Source organism: Furipterus horrens, unplaced genomic scaffold (assembly GCF_987537825.1).
Source record: "Furipterus horrens unplaced genomic scaffold, mFurHor1.1.pri manual_scaffold_8, whole genome shotgun sequence".
In the NCBI taxonomy this organism is placed as follows: Eukaryota; Metazoa; Chordata; class Mammalia; order Chiroptera; family Furipteridae; genus Furipterus; species Furipterus horrens.
This window is the reverse complement of record NW_028327178.1, coordinates 31,434,868-31,452,660: the sequence shown is the minus strand read 5'-3', so window position 1 is coordinate 31,452,660 and position 17,793 is coordinate 31,434,868. Positions and strand designations below refer to the sequence as shown.

At 37.7% G+C, this 17,793-nt stretch overlaps 1 protein-coding gene across 1 annotated transcript in view; it reads left to right on the top strand.

The window, feature by feature from the left end:
* The window catches only part of DSG3 (desmoglein 3), a 29,703-nt gene extending 12,242 nt beyond the window's left edge, over positions 1-17,461 (top strand). Inside the window, exons 8-16 of the mRNA XM_090285679.1 lie at positions 1,664-1,849; positions 4,392-4,663; positions 5,873-6,012; positions 7,089-7,316; positions 9,335-9,586; positions 13,067-13,206; positions 13,502-13,574; positions 14,921-15,165; positions 16,361-17,461. Coding sequence (XP_090141805.1) covers positions 1,664-1,849; positions 4,392-4,663; positions 5,873-6,012; positions 7,089-7,316; positions 9,335-9,586; positions 13,067-13,206; positions 13,502-13,574; positions 14,921-15,165; positions 16,361-16,978 — 2,154 coding nt within the window. The 3' untranslated portion in view covers positions 16,979-17,461. The remainder of the gene's footprint in view (positions 1-1,663; positions 1,850-4,391; positions 4,664-5,872; positions 6,013-7,088; positions 7,317-9,334; positions 9,587-13,066; positions 13,207-13,501; positions 13,575-14,920; positions 15,166-16,360) is intronic.
* Positions 17,462-17,793: the final 332 nt, after the last annotated feature.

Sequence of the window (17,793 nt, the reverse complement as noted above, 5' to 3'; positions counted from 1 at the left end):
TATTGTAAACAGCGCTGCTGTGAACATAGGGGTGCATAAGTTCTTTTGAATTAGGGTTTCAGGATTCTTCGGGTATAATCCTAGCAGTGGAATCACTAGTTCAAAAGGCAGTTCCATTTTTGAGGTAATTCCATACTGTTTTCCATAGTGGCTGCACCAGTCTGCATTCCCACCAACAGTGCAGCAGGGTTCCCATTTCTCCACATCCTCGCCAGCACTTGTTAGTTGATTTGTTGATGATGGCCATTCTGACTGGTGTAAAGTCCTATCTCATTATGGTTTTTATTTGCCTCTCTTGGATGCTTAGTGATGTTGAGCATTTTTTCATGTGTCTATGGACCCTCTGTATATTCTCCTTGAAGAGGTGTTTGTTCAGGTCTTTTGCCCACTTTTTAATTGGGCTGTCTCTCTTCTTGGTGTTGAGATATGTAAGTTCTTTATATATTTTGGAGATCAATCCCTTGTCTGAGGTATCATTGGCAAACATGTTTTCCCATATGGTTGGTTTCCTTTTCATCATGCTAATGTTTTCTTTTGCTGAGCAGAAATTCTTTAGTTTGATGAAGTCCCATTTGTTTTTTACTTTATTTCCCTTGCCTTAGGAGATGTATCACTGAAAATATTGCTACATGGGATATCTGAAATTTTCTTGCCTATGTTTTCCTCTAGGACTTTTATGGTGTCATGGCTTACTTTTAAGTCTTTGATCCATCTTGAATTTATTCTGGTGTCTGGTGTCAGTTGGTGGTCTAGTTTCGTGTTTTTGCACATCCCTATCCAATTCTCCCAGCACCATTTGTTGAAGAGGCTCTTCTCACTCCATGTTATGCTCTTTCTGCCTTTGTCAAATATTAGTTGATCATATAGGCCTGGGTTTATTTCTGGGCTCTCTATTCTGTTCCATTGACCTATATGTCTGTTCTTATGCCAGTACCAGACTGTTTTGAGCACAGTGGCTTTGTAGTATAGTTTGATGTCTGGAACTGTGATTCCTCCTGTGTTCTTCTTTCTCAAGATTGCTTTGGTTATTCAGGGTCTTTTTTGGTTCCACATAAATCTTTGAAGTATTTGTTCTAGGTCTGTGAAATATGTCATTGGTATTTTAATAGCGATTGCATTGAATCTGTAAATTGCTTTGGGTAGTATGGACATTTTAATGATATTGATTCTTCCCATCCAAGAACATGGTATTTGCTTCCATTTATTTGCATCTTCCTTAATTTCTTTCTTCAGTGTTACGTAGTTTTCTGAGTACAGGTTTTTTATCTCTTTGGTTAAGTTTATTCCTAGGTACTTTATTTTTCTTGTTGCTATAGTAAATGGGATTTTTTTGTTTTTAGTTTCTATTTCTGATATTTTATTGTTAGTGTACAGAAATGCCTTAGACTTCTGTATATTTACTTTGTACCCTGCTATCTTGCCAAATCCACTTATTATGTCGAGTAGTTTTTTAGTGGAGTCTATAGGGTTTTCTATGTATACTATCATGTCATCTGCAAATAATGACATAAAAGGATAAGTTTTTGTGAAATAAGAATTCAGTAACTGGCAAGGAGGCAATACAAAAACTGAGAATTAATGATTAATACCATTCAGAATAAATATAATTCCTTTTGACAAGACCTGACATTCAATTTTAAATCCTGCTTCTCTCCTCTTTTAGTATTTAGCACGTATTGAGGAAAACACTTTAAGTTCTGAGTTGCTTCGATTTCAAGTAATAGATTTGGATGAAGAATTCACAGACAATTGGCTTGCAGAGTATTTCTTTGTCTCTGGAAATGAAGGGAATTGGTTTGAAATACAAACTGATTCCAGAACTAATGAAGGCATCCTGAAAGTGGTTAAGGTAAAGTCTGATTTCCCTTCAGTGGCAACAATACTTTCTACTAGCCAGAACTATTATTTCTACAAATAAACTTTGTGCACTTATTAATAATACCATTTCTTTAGAGAAAACTCAGAAAACACATAATAGTAGATCAAAATTTTAAAAACAACACATAGCCCCATTTTTTAAGAACAGTTTTTTTTAACAAGTTGATTTATTTCCTTCCAAGCTACCATTCTGTCTGTAGTTAACCCAAACACACTAAGATACATATATGCATAGGTATGCCTGATTTAAGTACAAGAAAGTAAAACACATTTTTTGACTTAATCTAATTTCCTCTTTACAGTTGAAGTTAGGAAGTGATACAAATACATAGAATTGTGGCTTTTGAATTTTTCAACTTATTTTAAATGGACTAGTTACAGTCATCAAAAGGGAAAAGAGGCAAGCTTTTCTCGAAAGTGGGAGTGTATAACTAAATCTGCAAGATGAAAAATTAGTGATTGAGTAAAGTTTCCTTTTAACATGCTTGGGTACAGTAAACACCCCACATTCATACACATACAAACACCACAAACTGGAATAAGCAAACATAATTCTGCCTGGATGTTGTATAGACTAGAAAAAATAACCACTACTTGGCACATTCGTTGGCACAGGGTATTGAACTACATGGAAGCTTCTTTCCTTAATTTCTTGAGTCCAGTAGAGTAACACACACATAATATTCCCTTAACAAGGAGATTGTTGGAATCCTGGATTGCTGGAAGCCGTGAAAGCAGTTCTTATTACTCTTCTGTTCAGAGAGTGGGCTACAGCCAACGTCCTTTGAAAGAGTTTTATCATAAACTCCCAGGAATGCCTGAGAATGAGATATTCCCTGTCTCCTGCATTTTTGTTGCCCAGTTTCCCAAACTAGAAACCTGGGCCTTATCCTTTCATTGTGGCCTTTCCTCACAATCACAGCCAGTTATCAAATTCTACTCTAGAACTTGCCCTTAAAACATGACCCTGGTCACCCTTCTTCTGGCCCACGCTCAGGCTCGGCCTTTCCTCCTCCCCACTATGTGGTTGTGATCCCTCCTGACAGATGCCCCCACCTCCTGTTGCCACCACCCTTTGTTTTCCTGCTGCCAAACCAGTCCACTACCATGTTTTTCTTAAAACCAATCGGAACCAGTCACTCTTACCTGGAACACTTTTGCTCGTTCTCCACCATCTGTAAAAGTAGCTCTCAATCTTGGCTGTTCTTTGGAATCACCCACTTTTCCTAGCTGGTGGGACTGTGAGAACGGCTGGTTCCCTTGGTCCATGGGAAGCCCCAGTGGAGGTTCTTAAAGGCTCTTCAGAAGACTGTAGTAGCCATTCAAGGTTAATAACCACCTGTTGGCCTTTAAGATGAGGTTCACCCTCCTCAGGTGAGGCCTCTCATCATTGGCAGCCAGCCCACTCCCCAGTTACCTTCTGTAACTCAGGGTGTTGGCAGGTGCTCTCACCTCTACCTGAATAACTCCTCCTCATCCCTGAACACGCAGCTCACATGAAAACCTCTCAGAAGCCTTTCCTGACTCACTCAAGGACAAATACTCGCTTTCACACATTGGCTCTATAATCTCTATTGTCACATACCCTTTGTATTATAATGATCTACTTACACAATTTCTCTTCCTCTCCACTAGGAAGTGCTTGAGGCCACAGAGCCAGTCATTGCAAAGTTATTATCAGTAATACACAAATGTAACCAAATGATCATTTCCCTTATCTCATCAACCTTGAAACTTTTACTAGTGAATAGAAAAGGCTATCCTGGGATTCCTCAGGCCTTCGTTTGGGCCACCTCCATAAAAGGGTCAAACAAATAGTTCCCATGCAAGACTATCTGGAAATGGTTCTACAAAAAGCTGATGGGCCACCTACTCACTGCTTTGCAGAGGCCTCTTTGCCAACCAAGTTTATGAAGATAGTTTGCCTTTGCCATGTAGGAATTTTTAAGACATTATTATACATGAATCCAATGACTATTCTGTGAATGGCCAGAGCTGCCATTTATAGGAATGTATTATGGGCCTTAATTTGTTCAGCCCTCACAACAATCGGATGAGGTAAGGAACTTTTTTCAGAAGTGGAAAGTTGAGGAGCAAAGATAGTAAATATTTTGCCCTGAGTCACACAGATTATAAGTAGCAGAACCAGGGTTCAAACCATGCTGCCATAACAGATCTGGGGTTCTTTGCACTGCACCACACAGCACTATAGACTAGTAACTAGTAAACTATAGTTTACTATAGACTAGTAAACTATAATGATATTTTACTAGTCTAAAAAGATGTACCTGCTTTGAGTATCATTACCAAACTGAGGTTTCATGAGTTAAGAATTCTAAAGGTTTCTCTACCTCAACATTACAACGATTTCTGAAACTATATTGCTATTTCTGTGTCTATTTATGGAAATAAAAGGATCCATTCATAGCATATAACATAGAGTTTTCTTGTCCTCTTCTTAGTTTGCCAGACCATATCTCTCTGACACTTCTTCTAATTTAATTTTATTCTAGCCTCTAGATTATGAGCAACTACAAAATGCGCAATTTAGTATTGCCGTCAGAAACAAAGCTGAATTTCACCAGTCAATAATCTCTCAATATCGAGTCCAGGCAACCAAAGTCACAGTTCAAGTTATAAATGTACAAGAAGGAATTACATTCCGTCCTGCTTCCAAGACATTTACTGTTCAAAAAGGCATAAGTAGTAAAAGGTTGGTCAATTACATCCTGGGAACGTATCAAGCCATTGATGAAGACACTGGCAAAGCTGCCTCAAATGTCAGGTAAGATTATCTTAATAACATTTTATTATTCCTTGATGTAGTTTTAATATATAAATTATTACAAAATAACACCTGAACTATTATATGGCAAGAATACAAAGATATACAAAGGTGGACAACTCAAGGAACTGGATAACTGGAGAAGAGCTCTATAGCTAAATCATTAGATGATATTGTACTATAAGAAAAGATTACATAAGTATAAGTTAAAGAATAAAATAAAAGAAAAGTGCTTTAGCCTGTCTAGAGAGGTCAGGGAAAAGTTTCATAAAACTTTCAATTTAGTCTTAAGGGTAGAGGTTCACCAGAAGAAGATTATGGTGCAATAAAATAGAACAGTCTATACAAAGATGTGTGAAGAGGGACCCCCAAAACCAGAATTTATTTATAAAAAAATTGTGTATTTATTCTTTTGTGTTTAAACTTCAGTCGCCTTCAAAGTTCTCTCTATTTGATACAATACACCTATCGAGACATTTTTTCCACTGCTCAAAACAATTCTGAATGCATCGATTTTGATGTCTTTTAGTGTTTCTGCCCTTTTTTTGTTTCACCTCTTCCACATCAGCAAAACATTTCCCTTTGAGGACTTCTTTCATCCAGGGAAGCCAAAATATAAGTTGCCTGGGGAGAGATCAGGTGAATAGGGTTCGGAGGCCATGCCATTCTTGGTCAAATATTGCTGAACACTCAGTGTGGTGTAGGCAGGTGCACTGGTAAATCACCCATCATGAAATGGGCAAATCCTAGAAAGTCTTCAAAAAAATTCATTGAAACAGAAGGCAGCCTCCACAACAATGCCAGCTGGTATACCAATACAGGTAGGTTCCTAGAACACTGACCTAGTGCGGGGAGCCTGTACTACAAGGGTCCCACCCTCCAGATCATAATTCTGGTTTTTGAAGGGTGCCTCCTTTGTATATGCCTAAAATCTAAGCACACTATGCAAAAGTAGTTACTGTAGTATAAAGAGCAAGGACACAGTTTATTATACAAAGCATAAATTTGGAAAACCAGACTAAGGCATACTCAAGGATCATAAAATACTGTTTGTCCATGCTAATATGTTAATTTTCTGCTACTCTTTATAAAAGCATATTTCAATGTCTTATATTCAATATAAAAACATTAAACACAAAATGAGTCATTTTCATTAGACAACATTTCATATTTGAAAGAAAACTATTACCTTTTTTTATTATAAAACAGATATGTCATGGGACGCAATGATGGTGGTCTGCTAATTATTGATTCAAAAACGGCCCAAATAAAATTTGCCAAAAACATTTATCGGGATTCTACTTTCATTGTCAACAAAACAATCATAGCTGAGATTCTGGCCATTGATGGTAAGGAAAACTATTTCAATCAAATTTAGAGAAATGTTACTCCAATTGCATTTATTTCTGAATAGATGGTTATGATTATTTAAGAAACTGCCTTTATCACTAGATAAATGATCTTAGGGCTTTGAGTCTCAAGTCTGAGGCAGGTGAGCCTAGAAAACTGGGCATTCCAACATCTCAGTGGAGTTTGTGGTGCTAGTGAATTCTGTGTTCTGTCCTGTGTTCTGCTTGTTATGGTTGGGACAGGGATTTATAGACCCACCAGAATTTCTGGGTTTGAGAATGGTGGATAAAAATTGGTACTGAAAGCCTATCAGGGAAGCTCAACTCCAATGTGAGGTGCCTTTGTGAGTTACTTATAGAATGAGTTATTTATAGAGATCTCATGTGCTTATATTATTAAATAATAAAATCTTATGGGATGTTTTAAAAGTATTATTCACTGAATGTGCTTTTTTCCCCAAGTATGAAATTAATACATGCTCAAGGCAATGAGCACACATAAAAATGAAACAAAAGAATAAAGACTAAAAATCATATAATCTGGGAAAACAGCAAAATACATGAAGGGAAAATACAGAAATGACTCAATCCCACCACAGAGAGATTTCATTTTGTTGTTTTTGATTGTCAACATATTTAAATTTTTCTTCAATGAACTTTTATATCTTAGGTAACAAAAATAAATCATTTCTTATTCCAAATACTTTGGCTCAGGTATTAGAAGCAAAAATCTTTCACACAGTGCTGGGATCATAAAGTGGAATGCATTGAAGAAAACTATTATTTTTATGTTGATCTCATTTGTAGTCAGTGAATTCATCACTTTACAGGTCTTGGTCCCAAGCATATTAAATTAATAGCCAATGCCACAAATTAGAGAAGCCAACCAAGTTAATAAATTTAAATTTGCTTTTTACAAGATGTGGAAACTGTAGGATATTTTTATCTGTGAGAATAACAAATATAATCTCTCATGAAAAGACACTAACTTGGCTACATAAAAGAGAAATTTAAAAAGTTAATTTTGTGGACAATTCGTTCTGTTTCTTTTTAACTTTAAAATGTCATTCTTACAGAAAACACAGGTAAAACATCGACAGGCACCATATATGTGGAAGTACCTGGTTTTAATGAAAACTGTCCAACAACTGTCCTTGAAAAGGAAACAATTTGCAGCTCATCTCCTTCCGTGGTTGTTTCAGCTAGAGCACAGGATAGTAATAAATATACTGGCCCCTACACATTTTCACTGGAAGATCAATCTGTAAAATTGCCAATTGTATGGAGCATCACAACTCTTAATGGTGAGTAATAAAGTTACATCCATAAATGAAAGTTGCTGCTTCTTTATATTTTCAGAAGGATAAGAGCTCACGTGGGAGCAAGTTCTTTCCAAGAGCAACTGAAAAAATTATCTGCAATGAAGATGTGGTCTTAGCCTCATGAATTTCTTCTCTTTTCAGGAGAGGAAAGAAATGATATGATATAATGTTAGCACAATTTAATAGTTTCTGTTTTTCATGTGGACGCCAAATTTTTTTATTTTTATATGTTATTTCTATCTCCAGAGCACACCAAAATAACATTGAAGTCAGGCATCTCTTTTATTGCAGAGCTGTTTAGATTTCTAAATACATAAACTTTTCTTACTGGGCAGGCTGTGAACAGACAGAAAGCATGAGAAGTGTTGGCCTGCTCAAAGCTCATAGGGAGTGCTACTTAGTGCATCTCTAGTCAGGAATCTTTAACACATGGTGAACAGAACTGTGTAAACCCCATTAGCCAATGGGGAAGAGCTAATCCATCCTTCCTTTTCTTTTAGCCTTTATCATGCTAATTTTACATTTCCTACCTTTGCCAGGAGTCTCATAGAAACAGCCATTAGACTTAGTAAGACTCTTACTCCCTTTCTAAATTCCATAGTGACCATCAGGCCACCTCAAATCCCTTGTAAATGAACTCACTTTTTTCTAACTCTTTTACGAACCAATCTTACTTCCTTTTACAAATGTGCTCCATGGTACTTTTTTCTAACTTTTTTCTGAACCAATCCTACTTCCTTTTATAAATGTGCTCCATGGTGCCCCAGTCACAGGTATCAGTCATTGTTAGTGTCACCAAAGGGAACTTGTTCTCCACAGCCTTCTTTCCTGGGGCCTTACTGATCCTGGTGTAAGGTTTGAGCTCCAAATTATACAGGTAGCATTTAGCAGCAAATGGTTTTACCAGACACATGACCAATGAAAAGGCTGCACAAGAAATATCAGAGAGAGACAGGAGCTGGTACCTGCTCAGGAGAGGCTGGGCCAGACAACTGTGGTGGGACTGGGTGGACCAGGCATAATGGCAAAGGGCTTGGTGGAGTGAAGACTGACTCAACACAGGCTGTACACCTGAAACTAATACAAAATAATATGAAGTGTAACTAACTAACTAAATAAGACTATTTTAAGCAGCACAGCCCTGCAGCTACCAAGAGCTGCTGCTGGAGCCCACTCAGAGAGGGACAACATAGTAATGGAGAATGGAGAGCAATCAATGCTCATGAGTCGGATAGACAAGCCTTCACCACAGGGAATCCCATACAACCAGCATTAGGCTCATGGGATCAGGGCTGACAGGAGCCGTGGAGGTAGCATCAGCCAAAGCAGAAGTTCAGTTTTAGTAAGCCAGGCACAAAAATATGGAGTTAGGCAGAAGGTATACATTCAGAGCGCCACACAAGAGTCAATGGGGCACTGGCTGGTGTAGCTCAGTGGATTGAGCACCAGCCTGCACACCAAAGGGTCGCCAGTTTGTTTCCCAATCAGGGCCCATGCCTGGGTTGCAGGCCAGGCCCCCAGATGAGGGCACATGAGAGGCAACCACACATTGATGTTTCTCTCTCTCTTTCTCCCTCCCTTTCCCTTTCTCTAAAAATAAATAAATAAAATCTTTTAAAAGAAAAAAAAGAGTCAAGGGGTTGGTACAGACATGCAGGAGAGTAGATAAGCCCCAGAAAAGAAACATCTGGGATTTAACTTACATCTGCCCCCCATCCCACCCCACCCCACCCCATTTTGTGGGAAAATTCAAGTTAAGATTAAGTCTTTATGGGAGATTATAATGGGCCCATCTGGGACAAAGAGGAAATACAGCCCCGTTTACCCAACTGAATTCCTTAAAGCCCTCATAACTGCTCAAATCTCACCCTACTATTAGCCTCACTATTTGTGACAGCAATGTCTATGGCAACTCTGGTTCTGTTAACAAAAAATGAAGTTATTTTAAGAGCAAAAGACACCTTATCCTACCGTTGATTTGTATGATTGTTTCTCCGCAGCTACCTCTGCACTCCTAACAGCCCGGCAGCAGGTATCCCCTGGCGTGTACAGAATCGCCCTCATAATTTCAGACAGACAAGACAGGCAGTGTGAGACTCCAGAGAGTCTGACCGTGGAGGTCTGTCAGTGTGACAACAGGGACGTCTGTACAGCCTCACGCCCTGGGCCCAGGTATGAGGAAGAGCCATCATCTGGAAGGCTGGGGCCTGCCGCCATCGGCCTGATGTTCCTCGGTCTGCTGCTGCTGCTGTGTGAGTATGCCAACGCTTCATTCTTCTCCTCACGGGGCGTCAGCATCGGCAGAGGCCTTTGCACTACGCAGGTGATGCGCTCTGCAAAGCAGAAGAAAGTTGCCCTGATTGTTCTGCAGGCAAAGCCAAGGAGAAATGGCATTTTCAGGAAGAGCCTGAAGTGTTTAAAGTTAACGTGTCACTTGCCAACCATCTATATTCATACACAGCAAAGCAGGTCATATATGTCAGTCATAACCAATAGTCATAAGTGTTAGCCATTAGCATAAGACATAAGAAAGTCATAAATGTTAGACATTTAGAAAACAGCACAACAGAATCAATTGGGGGGGGGGCAGCATGAACCCTCTCTACACACAACAGTAATATTCGTGGTCAAAATAATGACTTTATCCATGAGTGAGACACTTTCTAAAATGTTTTTGCCATATTCAAGCCTCATGAGATTCTGAAATAAAAAGAGAACCTTGGACAAATGAATTTAGGAGAAATACATAGGAAATCATAGGCTTTATTTGAGCTTTACAATACACATTAATATATCATAGGCTCTAAGATATTATCGCTTAATTCAACACTTCCTAAAATAGCTTACCACCTGAACATATACCCCCTTTAAAGTTTCTATACATAATATGATTAATTTTATTGAACACATGTAGGGAAACTACAGGCCTACATTATTTTTCAATAAGTAAAATATATTCAATAGGTTTCTAAAAAGCTGCATTTAAATCAAAATTTTGTGAATCAAATCATATTTTTAATTTAAAATAACTTCTGCTAAATTATTGTATAAATAAGAGAAATGCTTGATAAATTCACAATCACTTCCCTAATTTACTATAAAACCATAGACTTTTAGAGTTAAAATGATTTTTCATTATGATCAAATCCACTTCAACCTATTCATTTAAATTTTAATTTATGAAATTTTTTAAACCACATAGAAGTACAGAAAATTACATGAAAGGCACAAATACAATTATAACTTAGAATTAACAGATATTAATATTTGTACACATATAACCTTATAACTATAATCACCACTCAGACTTAATAGATACTATTTTTGTATTTTCTCAAATCTCTCTTTTTAAATAAAGTTTTATGCATACATCTAGTGGCCTACTACACATGCTACATATTCTTCCTCTTCTTTCCTCTGAAGTGTTTACTATTCTGAAGTTATTGTGCAGCATTTTGTTTACTAGCTGATATTGACACCTAGAGTTTCAGTTTTTCAATATATTAGTTTCAACAAACAAAGATTTTTCAAGTGCATATATGTGAGTTCTGGTTTTTCATGCTGCTCACAGATTTGTGCATATCTAACTATATGGAACAAAATTATGCCATGATAAAGCTATAATAGAAGGAAATAAAAGGAATATTGAATAAGCTTGCAGAATCTTGAGTCTTGGAAAATGAGTAAGATATAGTAAGTACAAGAAGGAAAGGAGTTTCCAGAGAGTAACAGCGTTTGCCAAAGCCGGAAAACGCTTAGCATATTTTAAGAATCCAACAGCCTTGGGAGGCTAACACTTGGGAAAACTGTGGCGTGAAGGTGAAACTGGAGAATATTTTGGGACTAATTTGAAAGGACTTACAAACACATGGTGTTTGTACTTTAGGATCTGAGAATGGGGAGTTGCTGGACATATTTGAATAAAAGACTATCATGATCATGTTTATATTTTAGAAAGATAACACTGACAGCAATGCATACTGTAAATGAGAAAAAAAAGAAGAGTTAAGAGGTAATTGTCATAGTTTAGAAGAGAGCGAGGCCAACTTTACAGCCTTGACATGAGACTGGAAAAAGGCATAACGGATACGTGGAGAGGATTTGGAGACTAATGACAGAAAAAGTGAACCATTTAATTCATTTGCTTCTGAAACCATTAAGTGAAATTTAAAATATCAGAAAAGTTGCAGATATGTAAGGTGGCAATGATGAGTTTGATTTTCAAGTGTTAAATTTTGAGATGTGGCGATGTCCTGCAGGCCACTGAACCTTTGGGATTGTGACTCATTATGGCAGTCAGAGAAAAATACTGTGTTAGTCCCAAAACCATATTTGCTTCATGTGATCCTCGCATTTGCAAAATGCCATGTCTTAAATTTTGTACAGAACAGAACACACATTTTTCAGTCTGTAGAAATATACTCAAGACTTTGAAAATTTTTCTGTGGATATGTACAAAAACCAAACACATATTGCACATAGAGTGATAAACAAACAAGTTTCCTAAGACTATAATTACAATGCCCACCTGAAAACACCGACCATACAGTTGTACATCACCTTTCAAAACTAATTTGTCAACTCACAATATTCAATCCTTCCCAAACATTTAATAAAGTCATATAATAGAAAATAAATAAAGCTTTTAGAAGTAATCATCTATATACACATTATATGAAATTTTGAGAAAATATAGTAATTACATCCAACCTACTTTATTTTACACACTTGGCCTGATTTTACACATATATGACTGAAAATTTGCATAATTTATGTGGCCCATCCAAACAATACTAGCAAATCTTTATAGAGCTCACTACTGTCCTTTACCTGTACTAACTCATGTAATCTTTACAACAATCTATGATGTTCATACCATTTATTCTCCCATTCTTTGGATGAGTTAATGGAGGCAAGAGAAGATGACATAACATCCAGCTGGTGAGTGGTGGAGACAAAAACTGAAACCCTAGAAGTCTGACTCCAGTGGCTGTGCTCTTAAACACCTCACTGAGCTGCCTCCGAGTGAGCTGAGTTCAAACATGAGCCCAAAGTGGCCTTTACAGGCCAGAGGCAGGAGTACAGTCACTGACTACCTAGCCTGGGAAGCGCTTCCTTGACTAGCATGAAAACGATGTTATTCTTTATTGCCCAGAGGTGAGAGAGGCAGTGGCAGGAAGGCCCCTCCAAGCTAGGGGCCGTTAGATCATAATGCAGAGTGCACTGATACTAGATCATCGCTCTGCCCGTGGAGGGAGTTTGCTGGTTTGATTGCTGTTTACTACAGCATCACTAGAGACCAGATTGTTAAAACATCATGCCCACCTAAAATCTTGACCACCCAGGTGAGTATTTGCTTGACACCATGTACATAGCCTCAACGTGTACAAATAAATGCAATAGTAATATAAATATATTACGAAAAAGCATTGAGGAACTGAACAACCGCATTTATCAGTCATCAAACAGTGCCTACTTTAAGACAACAATATACACAGCATAAGAATGACCCAATCTGTCTCCTTCATTTCACAATCATATGAAATATTAGTATGCTTAATTTACCAAATTTATTTTATAGAAATTAACTAGCATTTCTATTAGATTTTCTGAATGTATTAGATTACAAATATTGCATTTTCTTTGAAACATTTCTGACTAGTGTCATATCACTTGTCAGGTCATTTCCAAGTGATCAAAATGTCTCGATATTTTGTTTTCCATTATGCTAGTGGCCCCACTCCTGCTGCTGACCTGTGACTGTGGGAAAGGTCCCATAGGGGGAGGAACAGCTGGATTCATCCCAGTTCCTGATGGTTCAGAAGGAACAATTCATCAATGGGGAATCGAAGGAGCTCAACCTGAAGACAAGGTGAGGATCCAGTTTGTAAAACATTTATTTCAATTATATAGAGCAAAATTCTATTTATATTCAGATAAGTAAAAGGGTAATGGGTTTTTTTTAAAAAAAGACTCCTTAACTTGTCAAGGGGGTACCCTTGTGAGTTAGTGCTGATATGAATGGAGCCTTTTAAGATCTTAGTTCTTCAGATGTTAAATCATGAAAATGGTTATTCCTGCAAGAATTTGGGTTTCTTGTAATGTCACCATTTACAAAGGGCCACAAAATCTGGTTCATATTTTAAATGTATTTATTTTTTAAATAGGGTTTGCAGGAAATCACAAATATTTGTGTGCCACATATAACCTCCAATGGAACTGATTTCGTGGAAAATTCTGGTAAGTGGACATCAAATTAATTTTTAAAAGTAATAGCGGGTTAAATAAAAAATATTGAAAAATAATAAGCATTCTGAATTCTTTTCTTAATAGTTTGCATATATGTGTACATGCTGAGAGATGGTATAATTGAAATAGGGTTTCAAAGAAATGGTTTACTATTAGTATTTTAGTCAATTCTGTGACCTAGCTCTGGCTTCAGTAAGTTCATTTTCCCAATGATGCCACCATTTTAAATATCTGAAGATTTGTTATACTTTTTTCAAACTTTAATAAACTGAACTATAGTTCTCAGACAGTCAGTTATGATTTTTTTAATTAGAAAAGATTTCACACATATAGGAAAATATAAAGGAAACTAAAACAAACACTACGTACCCACCACCCAACTTTGACTATTCTTAACATTAGTACTGTTTGCAGTTAAAGCCCCATGTGTACATGTCCTCGACCTTGTTGCTTCTTTATCCCCCAAAACTAACAGTATCCTGACTTGAGTTCAATGACCAATTCTTATTTCAATCATAATGGGACTAGAGGGCTTATGTTGTCATATAGGTGAAGTTTTTTCTTTGGTTTACCAAAGACTATTTTGTTTATATTATCTCAATGCCACAACCAAGGCATAAACTAGAGAAACAGTAAGATCTAATGCCTAATATTAAAATTCTTTTAAATTCCATACTTAGCAATAGATTGCTTTTAAATATCCATCCTGCAAAATCTGCATGAGATGTTTCCCAAAAAGCAACTGTCAGTCTTTATCAGTGACCCCAGTCCTCACAGGCTCTCCCATTATAATTATATAGCAAAAACTATATTTAGAGTTCTCTAGGAAGATAGAACTTTCCATGAAAGTATAATTTAAAGGTAACAGGCAGGAAAGTCACAACTCATTAAATTTTCCTTAGGTACCAAAGCATCAAATTAGCATCTGCTAATTTGCATGTTTTCTCTTTGGCTTTCATATTGAGCCAATATGACAGCTTAATTACAATTTTTTTCCCTGAAAGCAAACAAGGACTGCATTAGAAGTTTTCCATGACTGTGTGCTGAACATTCTGTTTTTACTTTTCCATTTCTGGCTGTTGTCACTGAAAATCCACTTCCTTTGTACCTTTTTCAATCAGTATGTTTTCAGAGCTATTTCATCTGCTAATAGCCTCTGTTATATTCTCACCTCCTCTGTAACTCTCACATAACAGACCATGGGATGTTATTATCACTTCTAGTCATATAATTGTGTTTTTTCCCACTGATTTGCTTTACTTAATATCATAGATATCAAAAACCAGAAAGAAAAATCACAGCATGAGATGTTACAGAATTTTCTCCCTTGTTTTTAGAACTTTGTACAAACACATGTGCCAGAGGAATGGTGGAAGAAACTTCAGGAATAGAGATGGCCACCAAGCTTGGAGCATCTAGAGGATCTGGAGCTGCTGCAGGATTTGGAGCAACCACTGGACTTGGCTTCTGTTCTACAGGACAGTCGGGAACAATGCGAACAAGGCATTCCACTGGAGGAACCCAGAAGGAATATGGTGAAGGAGAAATAAGCATGAATTTCTTGGAGTCCTACTTTTCTCAGGTAATTTGGTGAATAATTTTGTGGCTCCAGTATCTTATTTACATTACAGATCTTTGAACTTGACTATATTTTAGTTTTTCAGTTTATTGTTTTTACAGCTTGTGAAAATATAAGAAAAATAGAGTTCTTTGCCTAAATAATACAAATAATCTAGGATGGCTGCCCAAACTGGGCTACTGGTCAAAAGAATGATGAGTAAATAGATACAAGGTGAGAAAACATAGCAAGGGGCACTTTATCCTTCCAACTAGAATAGCAACAGACAGCAAAATCTTTTACATTTCAGGATCAGCAACATCTTCCTTGGGAACACAAAGCAGCTTATTTTGTATTTCCTATACCATAAAGGATGTCAGAACACAAGTGCATATATTTGTATGAGAAAGGGTTATAGTATTCTCCACATTTTCAAAGTGGTCTCCGTCCAAAAAAAAAAATTGAAGAATCATTGAATTAAAGACCCAAAAATAAAAGGGGGAAGAAGGAACGTGATTGAAGACCAGATGAGCATAGAAGCAAAAAGGGACAAGAATGTAAGAACAGAGAGGACTATGGGAGGCAGGTTGCTTGCCTCCTGGTTAGTGTGTTGTCATTAGAACAGATCTCACATATAGTTTTGGTATCCGAACTGATGGTAAGTGCCAGGATCTTGCCCTTGTATGAGCAGATGAACGCTAACACTGTGTTTGAGGATAGACTGTCGGGGATGAGGTTTTTGAGAATATTCTGAGCTGGTATGGGCTCTAGTTATGGGATTACAGGACAGGCTCCCACAAGAGCTGCAGGGTCTAGGTAAAGACTCCAGCCTGGGCGAGAGCTCTGTCTGACAGTGCACGGTAGGATGACTTCCCCCGACCCCCAAACACAAAAACATACATTAACACAAGCACACACAGGTACCCTAACACTTGGCCCAGGAAGTAACCTGCAGGCTTCATTCACATTTGTTCTATAGGCATAAATCCATGTAAATGCCTTCAAAATCAGGAATTAGAACATGAACCTAGGCCAGGCTCAATTTTGAGGGAATGTCAACTACACTACTCTCCAAACACCAGACAATTTCTGTAAAATGATTTTTGGTACAAAGAGTATGTCTTTATGTCTATGGATTACCTAAACTATGCACTCATGATCAAACCTTGAGTTCTGACTCCTTTTTAAAATTCATTTTTCTACTTTTTTGCATCTTTAGAAAGCAGTTGCCTGTGCAGAGGAAGACAATGGCCAGGAAGCAAATGACTGCTTGCTGATCTATGACAACGAAGGACTGGGTGCTCCTAGTTCCCCCGTGGGCTCCCTGGGTTGTTGCAGCTTTATTGCCGATGACCTAGATGAGAGTTTCTTGGATTCACTGGGCCCGAAATTTAAACAACTCGCAGAGATAAGCCTTGGGCTGGATAGCAAAGCCAAACCATCTCAGCCACCCACCCAAAATAGTGGTTCTGGGATTGGATCCTGTGACCATTCTGTAGAAATCCGTCAGTCAGAATGTTCTAGGTGCCAGATTTTGTCAGACGGTCAAGGAGCTGCTGCTTTGTCTGCTTGTGGCTCTGTTCTCCAACCAGCCATTCCCATCCCTGACCCTTTGCATCAGGGTAGCTATTTGGTAACGGAGACTTACTCAGCTTCTGGCTCCCTCATGCAACCTCCCACTACAACCTTTGACCCGCTTCTCACACAAAATGTTATAGTGACAGAGAGAGTAATTTGTCCTATTTCCAGTGGTTCTGGCAGCCTACACTGTCCAACTGAGCTACGAGGGTCACATAACAGGATCTGTATAGAAGATCCTTGTTCCCGTCTGATATGACCAGCATGAACTGGAACAATATACTGGCCACATAAAGATAGTTGGACCAAATGATCCATAACAGCATAATGAGTCTCACAGCGTCATTCTAACTTGACACTTACTTGCTACTCTGATAAAGTGATCATAATTACACTTTTCTAGTTCACAGTCCCAAAGTGAAAATGTTGCCACTCTCAATTCTCAAATACAATTCAAGTGGTAGTAAATCTTAATGTTTTTTGAAAAATATTAACATATTCAGTACAAAAATTTCCCCACCATTTTTAAACTTCTACTTTTGCAGTGCCAAAGAAAGGTGTTTATCACATTAGAATGCAATGAACTTTTACCAAGTGTCGCTGGTTCGATTCCCAGTCAGGGCACATGACTAGGTTGCACGTCAGGTCCCCAGTCAGGGGCGCGAGTGAGAGGCAATCACACAGTGATGTTTCTCTCCTTCTCTTTCTCCTTTCCCCTCTCTAAAAAAATAAATAAATAAATTATTTTTTAAAAAATGCAATGAACTTTTAGAAGATTAAGCACGTGGAGTCAAGAGTCCCAGTTCTTGTCTCTTATCGCCTTTTCTTATATCATTAATAATGGTGTAAGAGTCCTAAGGTGTTTGCTAAAGCATTTTGAGCTGCTCGAGAAAGAAAAAATAACTAGTCACAGTTGAACTTTTTCTATCTTCTTGGTGCTGGGAGACCCTAAGTGCATCTCTTGCTCAGGCTAAGGGCTATTGGCTTATGCATTAAACTTGCTACATCTAATGCCTCACATTCTAACAATAAGACAATTTTAGCATAGAACATTTAAGAAAGGTTGGTATGGTG